Below are 12,179 nucleotides of genomic sequence, written 5' to 3'. Positions count from 1 at the left end.
AGATGAAAGGATTTAGGGAGAGAATTTCAGAGCCAGGAATCTAGACAGATAAAGCCAGAACCACTAAATGGTGTCATGGGGGTCAGGGGAGAGATACAGTTCATGAACCTTATGTTAGGATGATGGGTGGGAAGGGGACAGAAGAGACAAGAGGCTATGGTTAAGAAAGCAACCTGTGGTGGCTGTGGGAATGGAGATTGGGAGTAAAAGGGAAATGATTTGGGAAGTAACCAACTCGAACACCAGGATGAGAATTTAAAAAATATATATTTTTTATTGGTTTGTGACAACATTGCAAAAAGGCAAAAGAAAAAAAATATACAAACAGAAAAATAAAACGACAAAAGGGAAAACCGAGTAATCAGGTATGAATACATAAGAAACATAAATACAGCTACGAGGCCTTTTAACGTTGGGTCCCCAGTAATCGGTTACCACAACCGTACTGTTTGACTATTTACCTGTGGCCCTATGGTATCAAAACGTACAGGGGTGTGTTTGCGACCAGCCAGGCGTACGCCATTGTTGTTGCTGTGGCCGCACCCATGGGCTCTCTTGTTCCTCTGCCCTGCTTCCTCTGTACTCTGGGTAGCATCTTCCCTTCTCCTATTCACCCCCCACCCACCCACACACACGCACACCCTTCTTTTCTTCCTTTGTCTATTTAGGTTGGATAAGAATTTTTAATTGGAAGTAGCCAGCTGAGGTTCAGGAGCCAATGAAAGCCAGCAAGGATGGAAGTGATTGGTGAGAGACTCTTAGTGCAGAATGGGGGCAGCAAAATTTTGAATACCCCTTGAAGGGCATGAATTTTTTCCCCGCTCTTTGATGTTTTGTTTTTTGTGTAGCATTTCATTGTATGCTGGAGCTGTTTAAGTGTCTGAAGTGGTTGTGCCTTTGAGATGAGATAACTTGACTTATTGTGGCTCTACCTTGGGCAGTCACATATTTTCTGTCCTCAAATTGCATGAGTTTCTAAATTGGAATCAAAGCTTCTTTGCCATACTGTATTGGAAGTTTAATCTACTTCCTCGGCCATCAGTTAAACATGTCCACTTGGGAATAAGGATATTGCATCTAGACATATTCGTGTAAAGCTGTTTGGTGGGTTGTTGAATTTGAACCATGACAGATGTTGACTGTATAAACTCCAGCTGGAAAGTGTAATATTGCAACTTTCTTTGTCCTCTTTCCTCCCTCAAAGGTAAAACGATATCAGTGCACATTTGAAGGCTGCCCACGTACGTACAGCACAGCAGGGAATCTGCGGACACATCAGAAGACTCACCGTGGTGAATATACATTCGTTTGCAATCAGCAGGGCTGTGGCAAGGCCTTTCTCACCTCGTACAGTCTCAAAATCCACGTACGAGTCCACACCAAGGAAAAGCCATTCGAGTGTGACGTGCAGGGTTGTGAAAAAGCATTTAATACACTCTATAGGTAAGTTTAAGTTACCTTTTATTCTTCCAAACGGCAGAGTTTAGGCCCAGTTTACATATAAATGATAATCTTTTTATTGTCACAAGTAGATCGACTTACATTGACACTGCAATGAAGTTACTGAAAAGCCCCGGGTCTCCACATTCCAGCCCCTGTTCGGGTACACAGGGAGAATTCAGAATTCTCAGCTGGGATGGGAATTGAATCCATGGTGCTGGCCTTGTTCTGCATCTCAAACCAGCTGTCTAGCATGGTTTCTCACAGGCCAATGCGCTTGGGGATCAATCTAGCAAATCTTTACTGTACCACCTCCAATGCAAAGGATATTCTTTCATGGAGACCAAAACTGTGCATAGTACTCCACGTGTGGTATAGAATCATAGAATTTACAGTGCAGAAGGAGGCCATTCGGCCCATTCAGTCTGCACTGGCTCTTGGAAAGAGCACCCTACTTAAGCCCACGCCTCCACCCAATCCCTGTAACCCCAGATAGCCTTTTTGGACACCAAGGGCAATTTATCGTGGCCAATCCACCTAACCTGCACATCATCTTTGGACTGTGGGAGGAAACCGGAGCACCTGGAAGAAACCCACGCTGACACAGGGAGAACGTGCAGACTCCGCACAGACAGTGACCCAAGCCGGGAATCGAATCTGGGACCCTGGAGCTGTGAAGCAACAGTGCTAACCACTGTGCTACCACGACACCTTATTCCTGTACTCTAATCTCCTTAGATTAAAGGCCAACGTGCAATTTGCCTGCCTCATTCCTGGCTGTGCTTGACTATCATATAGATTATCATAGAATTTACAGTGCAGAAGGAGGCCATCGGCCCATCGAGTCTGCACCGACTCTTGGAAAGAGCACCCTACCCAAGCCCACACCTCCACCCTATCCCCATAACCCCACCCAACACCAAGTTATGTGCTTTCCTGCTAACTTTGTGCACCTTGTACGAGTACACCCAAGTCTTTCTATGTGTTAAAACTTTTCGTGCCTTTTTAAAATTATTTTGTTTTGCTATCCTTATTACCAAAGTGAATAACCTCACATGACACTCCATCTGCCACCTTGTTGCCTACTCAACCTGTTGGGATCCCTCTGCAACCTCTGTGCTTCACACAGCTTTGTATCGTTACCAAACCTGGATATGGTACTCTTGGTCACTTTGTCTAAGTCACTAATATAGATTGTAAATAGTTGAGGCCCCAGTACTAACCCTTGCAGCAATCCTGCGAACCTGAAAATGCACCACTTATACCTACCTTCCTTTTGCTTCCTGTCTGACCAATCCTCTATTCATTCTAATAAATTGCCTCCAACTCATATTTTGAGTTTAACATTTTGAAAATCCAAGTATGCTAACAGCTACTAGTTTCTGTTTATCTATTAGATACTTCCACAAAATAACTCCAATAAATTTGCCAAACTTGATTTCCCTTTTGTAAACCATGTTACGTTGGAGCGTTGTTGCATTTGGAAACATTCTGGTATTTAGAGAATGTTGAAATCATTATCAGTGCATCCAGTCTCTCTGCAGCAGCCTTTTAGAATTTTAGGATGCAGGCCAGGATTGGTGGGCTTTTAGACTCTTTAAAATTTGCTAATCTGCCTTCTCTGCTGATATTAATCGAACATACAAAAAAGGACCAGGAGTTGTCCACTTGGTCCCTTAAGCCTGTTCCACTATTCAATAAGATCACGGCAGATCAGATTGTAACCTCAACCCCGTATTGCTGCCTATGCGAATAATCTTTCGCCCCCTTGTTAATCAGGAATCTTATCTAACTCTGCTTTACTACCTTTGAGGAAGAGAGTTCCAGAGATTCACGACCCTCTGAGAGAAGACATTTTTCCTAATCTCTGTCTTAAATGATCAGCCCCTTTATTTAAACAGTGACCCGCAGTTCTAGATTCTCCCACAAGAGGAAACATCCCTTCCACATCCCCCCCCCCCCTTCAAGACACCTCTGGATCTTAAAAGGTTTCGATTAAGTCGCCTCTTACTCTTCTAAATTCTTGTAGATACAAACCTAATGTCGCCAACCTTTCTTCATAAGACAACCTGTTCATTCCTAGTATTAGTCCAGTAAACCTTCTCTGAACTACCTCTAACACATTTACATTTTCCTTAAAAAAGGAGACGAATATTGTACATAATACTCCAGATGTGGTCTCACCATTGCCATGTGCAACTGAAGCATAACTTCATAGAATCCCAGAATTTACAGTGCAGAAGGAGGCCATTCGGCCCATCAAGTCTGCACCGGCAATTGGAAAGAGCACCCTACTGCCCACGCCTCCAGCCCATCACCGTAACCCAATCTAACCTTTTGGACACTAAGGGGCAATTCCGCATAACCAATCCACCTAACGTGCACATCTTTGGACTGTGGGAAGAAACCGGAGCACCTGGAGGAAACTCACGCAGACACAGGGAGAGGTAATACAGTGGTTAGCACTATGGCTTCACAGTGCCAGGGTCTCAGGTTCGATTCCCGGCTCAGGTCACTGTCTGTGCAGGGTCTCCACGTTCTCCCGTGTCTGCGTGGGTTTCCTCCGAGTGCTCTGGTTTCCTCCCATGAATCCCGAACGACGTGCTGTTAGGTGAATTGGACATTCTGAATTCTGCCTCGGTGTACCCGAACAGGTGCCGGAATGTGGCGACTAGGGGCTTTTCACAGTAACTTCATTGCAGTGTTAATGTAAGCCGACGTGTGACAATAAAGTTTATTATTATTGTTGTTATAAAATGCAAACTCCAAAGAGACAGTGACAGTCACCCAAGTTTGCCGGAATTGAACCCGGGACTCTGGAGCTGTGCTAATCACTGTGCCACCCGTGCTTTCCGAATGACTTGCTGTACCTGTAGCCTTTTGTGATTCATGCAGTGGGGCATTCACATTCCTCTGCACCTCAAAGCTCTGCAATCTCACATTTTGTTAATGAGGTTTATTATTCTTTCTGCCAAATGGACAATTTCCATTTGCCCACATTATATTCCATTTGCCAGATCATTGCCCACTCACTTAAGCTATCTATGTCCCTTTGTAGTCTCTTAAATCCTCTTCACAATGTATGTTCATCCCGATCTTTGTGTCATCAGCAAATCTCGATTTGCACTCTCAGTTCATCTGTTTTTGTTTCGAATGCTACATATGTTTAGGATACAGAGCTTTTAGTTTTGTCCTTTTTATTATTTTTGTAGCATCTAGCCTTATCAACTGATTTACTCTTAGCTTTATATGCACTGTCCCTTCCTGTCATGGTCTGTTTATCTTTACCCATATTAATAGCTTTTTCTCTCGCCTTGTCTCTACTCTTTGGTGTACCACATCTTCCCAAATTTGATCCCTTGCCCCCATTATTCAGTTTAAAACTCTCTCTGATTCCCTCGTTATAACTTTTTCTCTCATGTATGTTTTCACATCTTGCCTTCCTTATGACTGACTTGTCTTTGAACAAGAAATTTATCAGGTGAATTGATTAGCACGAGATGGATCTTCATTTTGTGTGGTGGAGAAGGGGAATAGACTTTTTTAATTGAGCACTTTTTCAGAAATTTAAATAAAGCTTTGCTTAAGGGATCGCAGTCACATGTTTCGCTTATTTCTGAATTGGTTCAGGTTCACTCAACCCAAACTTTGTCACGTTTGTACCTGGGGCGAGATTCGCTGACCCACCCCGGGCCGGGTCGGAGAATCGCCGGGGGCTGGTGTGAATCCCGCCCCCCGCCGGTTGTCGAATACTCCGGCACCGGATATTCGGCGGGGGCGAGAATCGCGGCCCGCCGGTTGGCGGCGCCCCCCCCGGCGATTCTCCGACCCATATGGGCAGAAGTCCCGCTGCTGGAATGCCTGTCCCGCCGGCGTGGATTAAACCACCTCTCTTACCGGCGGGACAAGGCGGCGTGGGCGGGCTCCGGGGCCCTGGGGGAGGGTGCGGGGCATTCTGGCCCCGGGGGGTGCCCCCACGGTGGCCTGGCCCGCGATCGGGGCCCACCGATCCACGGGCGGGCCTGTGCCGTGGGGGCACTCTTTTCCTTCCGCCTTCGCCATGGTCTCCACCATGGCGGAAGCGGAAGAGACCCCTTCCACCGCGCATGCGCGGGGATGCCGTGAGCGGCCGCTGACTCTCCCGCGCATGCGCCGCCCGGCAAAGTCAGTTTCGCGGGGCATCAAAGGCCTTTCCTGCCAGCTGGTGGGGCGGAAATCAGTCCGGCGCGGGCCTAGCCCCTCAAGGTTGGGGCTCGGCCGCTCAAGATGCGGAGGATTCCGCACCTTTGGGGCGGCGCGATGCCGGACTGATTTGCGCCGCTTTTGGCGCCGGTCGGCAGACATCGCGTCGTTTGCGGAGAATTCCGCCCCTGGTCTTTCAAGCAATGATCAGTCTTGCCTATATGCTCCCGAGTTCAGCCATTTCTACTTTTTTTGACCAATGAATAAAGAAATAGATTTCACAAGAGTTAAAAGCTAGATTTTTTTTTCCTAGATCTGGTAGTCTGGAAGGCCTATAGTGCATTTCCAGCATTCTATTTTTAATTTCAAGTCATTTAATTATTTGTTCCTACTGCATTCAGTAACCCGTATTTTACAATGCTAAATTTAACCTGCTTGAGCAAAATATGTTGCAACACCTGCTTTTCGCTCCTGACTTAGCTGCAAATAGTCAAGAGGGGCCAACTTTAATTACCAATCAAATTGATTTTTGAGCCTTTATTTTTGAAAATCTGTGCAGGGTTGAGCATTAATGAGCGCTGGTGTTCCCTTGACACTCAAATTATGATTACATACACCTGGAGTGCTTGAAGAACTTGGTCAACAGGTAGCATAGTTTTCCTCACCATCTTAAGGAATGGGCATTAGGGAATGACTTCTCAGATTTATTCTTCATAATATGTTACCTAATGCACTGGGCAGCTAACTGCATGTAATGTTTTTTCTGCACAAATTAAAATATTTGCAAGTGCTGTATTGCATTATCAAAATGTACAAGTGTTTCAGATCCAATGTTACAAAGTGATTCAGTCACTTATGTGAAGTGGTGGCAAATTGGAACCAGCAATGCCCACAAGCAATATGATGCCTGGCCAATTAATATGTTGTATTTTGTTAGTTGGCCAGGACACAAGGGGAACTCCTTGCTCAGTGTTTTGGAATGTTTTGCATCAACCCAGCCTGATAGTAAAGATATCATCCAAAAGACAGCTTCTGCTGCAGTGGCAAGCCATTTATAGGACGTGCTCCAGTCTGAATCCATGACTTAAACTTAGCGACCTTGTGAACCAGTGTTCGTGGCATCAACTGAGCTAAGTTGATACTTGAAAGAAATGGTAACTTGATGGCTGTTTGCTTCATTTTGGATCGGCAGTTACCACTTTTTCTCAAGCAGCTCAGAGTTATTGAGGTACTGTTGTGGAAGTAATAGCAAAGGAAACACATCTTGTCTCAGTTAATTAATGTCTTAGGATGTGGATTTTGTTCACGTACAATAACTTTACAGAGTCTTGTTAGTTGTTAATGTGGTTTCCCTTAGGAAAGGCACATTGTGATCTGAGCAATAAAATTATGGTGACTCGAGATTAGTCTGTACATTGTCCTCAAAGGAGTACTCAACAGAAATTCCTTTTTAACTTTTTAAATACAGGGAGAAATTAATAACTGAAAATTTCCCGGAAGAATGAAGAAAATTATGTAATGTGCATGGCTGCTAGGCAATTAACAGAATCATTGTGTGTTAAAGGTGCCTTCTATGAACCTTCTCTATGAAAGACCCTCAGTTGGAAGCGTCCACCTGTAGTGAGGGGCTTCTGTGATCTGCAGAATGTGAATGTAAGACAGATCTGGTTTCTGTTCTTGCCACGTCTTTGTGACCTGACCCCTGAAACCAACATTTTAGGAAGTGGGAATTTAGTTTAAGTGAGCTCAGCTGCAATTGTGCAATTGCATCTTTTCATATGCATTCAATGAGGGGAAAAAGACTGACACAGCAACTGCAAACAAGAACTATGTTCAGTTTTAAAATAAATTTGGTTAGTTATTTCCTATTTCACAGCAGGTGACAATACGTCACCAAGTATTTGATTGGAAGTTGGGTAAGGTAGTTACGCCTGGCTGCAATTGCACATCTTGGCTGCAGTTGTGCATCGTACTGGTTACAATAGCTGAGAGGTAAAGTTTCTGGACTAGTAATTCAAAGGCCTGAGCTGATCCCAGACACAAATTAAATTCCCACCACAGCAGCTGGTGAATTTAAATTCAATTAATTAAAATCTGGAATTTAAAAAAAAAATCAACAATGGTGATCATGAAACTACTGGATTGTAGTTTAAAAACCCATCTGGGTTCCTAATACTCTTCGGGTATTGATGTCCTTACCCAGTCTGACCTATGTATGAGTCCATATCCACAGCAATGTCATTGACTCTTAACAGCCATCTAAAATGGCCAAGCAAGCCACTCCGTTGTATTCATGAAAATGGCTTATCACCATTTTCTTGGGGAAAATTGGGGAGAAGTGCTGGTCTTAACAAGGACATGCTCGGACCGCAAATTAATTTGAAAAACACCTTTGTCACTGGGAGCAGGTCTGTGAACAGTTCCGAGCTGAGAAAGGACTGGCAGGAAGAGAACCTTCACAAGCAGAAACTCTGGACCCAGCGCTCCCGTGCTCTCTCTCTCTCTCTCTCGCACTCAACCCTGGAACACCTAGATAACAAAGACACCTATGTTAGACTCTTATTTATTGACTACACTCAACCTTCAACACCATTATTCCTACGAAACTCATCTCCAAACTCTGTGGCCTGGGCCTCGGCTCCTCCCTCTGCGACTGGATCCTGAACTTCCTAACCCGCAGGCCAGTAAGGATAGGGAGCAACATTTCTTCCACGATCATCCTCCACACCGGTGCCCCACAAGGCTGTGTCCTCAGCCCCCTACTATATTTCTTATACACCTATGACTGTGTGGCCAAATTGCCCTCCAACTCGATTTTCAAATTTGACGACACCACCGTAGTGGGTCGGATCTCAAACAATGATGAGACAGAGTACAGAAATGAGATAGAGAATCTGGTGAACTGGTGCGACGACCATAATCTCTCCCTCAATGTTAACAAAACAAAGGAGATTGTCATCGACTTCAGGAAGCATAGTGGAGAACTTGCCCCTGTCTACATCAATGGGAACGAAGTAGAAAGGGTCTTAAGCTTCAACTTTTTAGGTGTCCAGATCACCAACAACCTGTCCTGGTCCCCCCAAGCCGACACTATAGTTAAGAAAGTCCACCAACGACTCTACTTTCTCAGAAGACTAAGGAAATTTGGCATGTCAGCTATGACTCTCACCAACCTTTACATATGCACCATAGAAAGCATTCTTTCTGGTTGTATCACAGCTTGGTATGGATCCTGCTCTACCCAAGACCGCAGGACACTACAAAAGGTTGTGAATGTAGCCCAATCCCTCACGCAAACCAGCCTCCCATCCATTGACTCTGTCTATAATTCCCGCTGCCTCGGAAAAGCAGCCAGCATAATTAAGGACCCCATGCACCTTGGACATACTCTCTTCACCTTCTTCCGTCAGGAAAAAGATACAAACGTTTGAGGTCACGTACCAACTGACTCAAGGACAAGCTTCTTCCCTGTTGCCATCAGACATTTGAATGGACCTACCTCATTTAAGTTGATCTTTTCTCTACACCCTAGCTATGAATGTAACATTACATTCTGCAGTCTCTCCTTCCTTCCCTATGTACAGTATGTGTTGTCCATCGCATGCAGGAAACAATACTTTTCACTGTATACTAATAATGTGACAATAATAAATCAAATCAAATCATTGATGGGGTTCAGCTGTGCAAGGCTAACAATACCGCTACAAAGACCTCTGTGACCTGGAGGGCATAGACCATAAGACATAGGAGCGGGAGTAAGGCCATTCGGCCCATCGAGTCCACTCCACCATTCAATCATGGCTGATTTCAACTCCATTTACCCGCTCTCTCTCCATAGCCCTTAATTCCTCGAGAAATCAAGAATTTAGCAACTTCTGTCTTAAAGACACTCAACGTCCCGGCCTCCACCGCCCTCTGTGGCAATGAATTCCACAGACCCACCACTCTCTGGCTGAAGAAATTTCTCCTCATCTCTGTTCTAAAGTGACTCCCTTTTATTCTAAGGCTGTGCCCCCGGGTCCTAGTCTCCCCTGCTAATGGAAGCAACTTCCCTACACCCACCCTATCTAAGCCATTCATTATCTTGTAAGTTTCTATTAGATCTCCCCTCAACCTCCTAAACTCCAATGAATATAATCCCAGGATCCTCAGACGTTCATCGTATGTTAGGCCCACCATTCCTGGGATCATCCGTGTGAATCTCCGCTGGACCCGCTCCAGTGCCAGTATGTCCTTCCTGAGGTGTGGGGCCCAAAAGTGCTCACAGTATTCTAAATGGGGCCTAACTAATGCTTTATAAAGCTTCAGAAGTACATCCCGCTTTTATATTCCAAGCCTCTTGAGATGAATGACAACATTGCATTTGCTTTCTTAATTACGGACTCAACCTGCAAGTTTACCTTTAGAGAATCCTGGACTAGGACTCCCAAGTCCCTTTGCACTTCAGCATTATGAATTTTGTCACCGTTTAGAAAATAGTCCATGCCTCTATTCTTTTTTCCAAAGTGCAAGACCTCGCACTTACCCACGTTGAATTTCATCAGCCATTTCTTGGACCACTCTCCTAAACTGTCTGTTTAAACTGGCAAGTTGAAGGAAGCCCAGAAACACCGGGTGCATCTGATTGTTGCAGACGCCGTCTTCTCCATGGATGACGACATGACCCCACTGATAGATTTGTGACCTGTTGGAGAAATACAACGCTCTGGTTTTCATTGAATGTCACACCACTGGATTTATCGGGCCTAATGTACAGGGCACAGATGAGTTGCTGGGAGTGATGGACCGGGTTTATATTATAAACTTGACTCTTGGAAAAGCACTAGGTGGAGCAGCAGGTGGATACTACACTGGGCCTAAAGCCCTGGTTGCCCTCCTGAGTCAGCAATCCAGACTCTACCTCTTCCCCAATACTCTACCCCCTCCTGTGGTCAGATGTGCCTCCATAGCCCTTGACTTCCTGATGGACAACAACGCAATCGTCCAAACTATGGCATCAAAAGCCAAAAGGTTGCGCAGTCAGATGGTGGCTGCAGGATTCAGCTTTGGTGAATGGACCATTCCATTTGTAAAGTGAGGCTGGGAGAAGCCGAACTAGCCTTGTCCATGGCAGAGGACATGTTGAAACGAGGCATATACATGATTGGCTTCAGTTACCCCCTGGTCCCCAGAGGCAAAGTGCAAATCCGGGTGCACATCTCTGTTGCTCATAGCGACAAGGATATCGACCAATGTGTGAAGGCCTTCGTAGAGTGTGGAAGCAAACATGGAGTGGTTTCCTAAAGGCACCCGAATCCTCGTAACCCAAAGTATCGTAAATCAGTTCAGAAAGATCTCCCAGAAACAAAAACGCTGAACATTATTTTGCACAGTAAAGTTAATTCAGCCAAAGCTTGTGAGATTTGGTTCAACTGGTGAGTGCCTGTCTTTCTAAAGGGTGTGTCAGACTTGTATAAAATCAGTGTGGTCTACCGTTGCTTTCACAAAACCAAAATACTGCACTTTTATCCATGACTTCTGAGAGGGCTGAATTCCCTACTTCTGCTCCCTGTGTCCTATGTTACATTTAATCAAATCCTGGGATATTGAGCACATGGGATTGCTCTCTATAATGTACAGCTGAAGCCTGTGTGAGATAGGTCAGCTCGGGGTAGTTAGGAGTTTGTCAGTTGGAAATATTTATTTAACGAAGTCTGTGGTTGCTGGATTACATAGAAATTACGATCTAGACGCCAGCCTTTTGCCCCCTTCCAAACCACTTGCAATTCTGACTTGGAAATATTTTGCCATTCCTTCACTATCGCTGGGTCAAAATCCAGGAACTCCCTCCCTAGCAGCACTGTGCGTGTACCTACACCTCCTGGGACTGCAGTGGTTCAAGAAGGCAGCTCACCACCATCTTCTCAAAAGCAATTCGGCATGGGTAATAAATGCTAAACTGGCCAGCGACGCCCACATCCGTGAATGAATGAATAAATAAAAATAAATTTATGCTCCAAAAAAAAAGTTATTAGCTGGTTCAGACTGAGAATTGAGGCCTTGAACCTGATGAAGTGGAAAGCAGGTACTTGGCCCTTAAAAATGATCTGGTTGGCACAACTCCACATTAGATGATTGGTACTTTATCACCATTCCATTCACAGCATGATCATGTCCCATCCAATGTTTATGCCTGTTGGAGGTCCATTGCTTCAAAACCAATTGTGGTAACACTGAACTGTAATTAAATGATCAGCCTCCAAGTAAAGCTGTCAAACAACTGTCACCACCACCACCAAACCCTACCCAAAGCTCAACTCAACGTGTATTGGACATCTGGTTTTACTTTGGTGGAGAAATCTGCATTGGACAAATTGATGCTCCAAAGAAGCAAATACTGGCACCAGGCTTCATCATGAATTGTCTAATCTAGCTCTTGAGAAATTTTGAGCAGAAGCCTGTGAACATAAATCTGTCCGCTTGGAGGAATTACTTCACTCAAAGGGTGTTCTGTACCCCAGAGTGCAGTGGAACACTAAACAAATTTAAGGAGGAGATAGATAGGTTTTTAATTAGTA

The 12,179-nt window shown here is 44.8% G+C and overlaps 1 protein-coding gene and 1 pseudogene across 4 annotated transcripts in view; both read left to right on the top strand.

Annotated features, from left to right (window-relative positions):
- Positions 1-12,179, top strand: part of mtf1 (metal-regulatory transcription factor 1) — a 159,556-nt gene that overhangs the window by 49,780 nt on the left and 97,597 nt on the right. For all 4 annotated transcript variants that reach the window (XM_072501854.1, XM_072501845.1, XM_072501842.1 and 1 more), the window contains exon 3: positions 1,205-1,443. In XM_072501854.1, the coding sequence (XP_072357955.1) occupies positions 1,205-1,443 (239 nt within the window). The remainder of the gene's footprint in view (positions 1-1,204; positions 1,444-12,179) is intronic.
- Positions 9,260-10,905, top strand: LOC140429128 (2-amino-3-ketobutyrate coenzyme A ligase, mitochondrial pseudogene; annotated as a pseudogene).

Source organism: Scyliorhinus torazame, chromosome 1 (assembly GCF_047496885.1).
Source record: "Scyliorhinus torazame isolate Kashiwa2021f chromosome 1, sScyTor2.1, whole genome shotgun sequence".
NCBI classification, from domain to species: Eukaryota; Metazoa; Chordata; class Chondrichthyes; order Carcharhiniformes; family Scyliorhinidae; genus Scyliorhinus; species Scyliorhinus torazame.
This window is presented reverse-complemented; position numbering and strand designations above follow the sequence as displayed.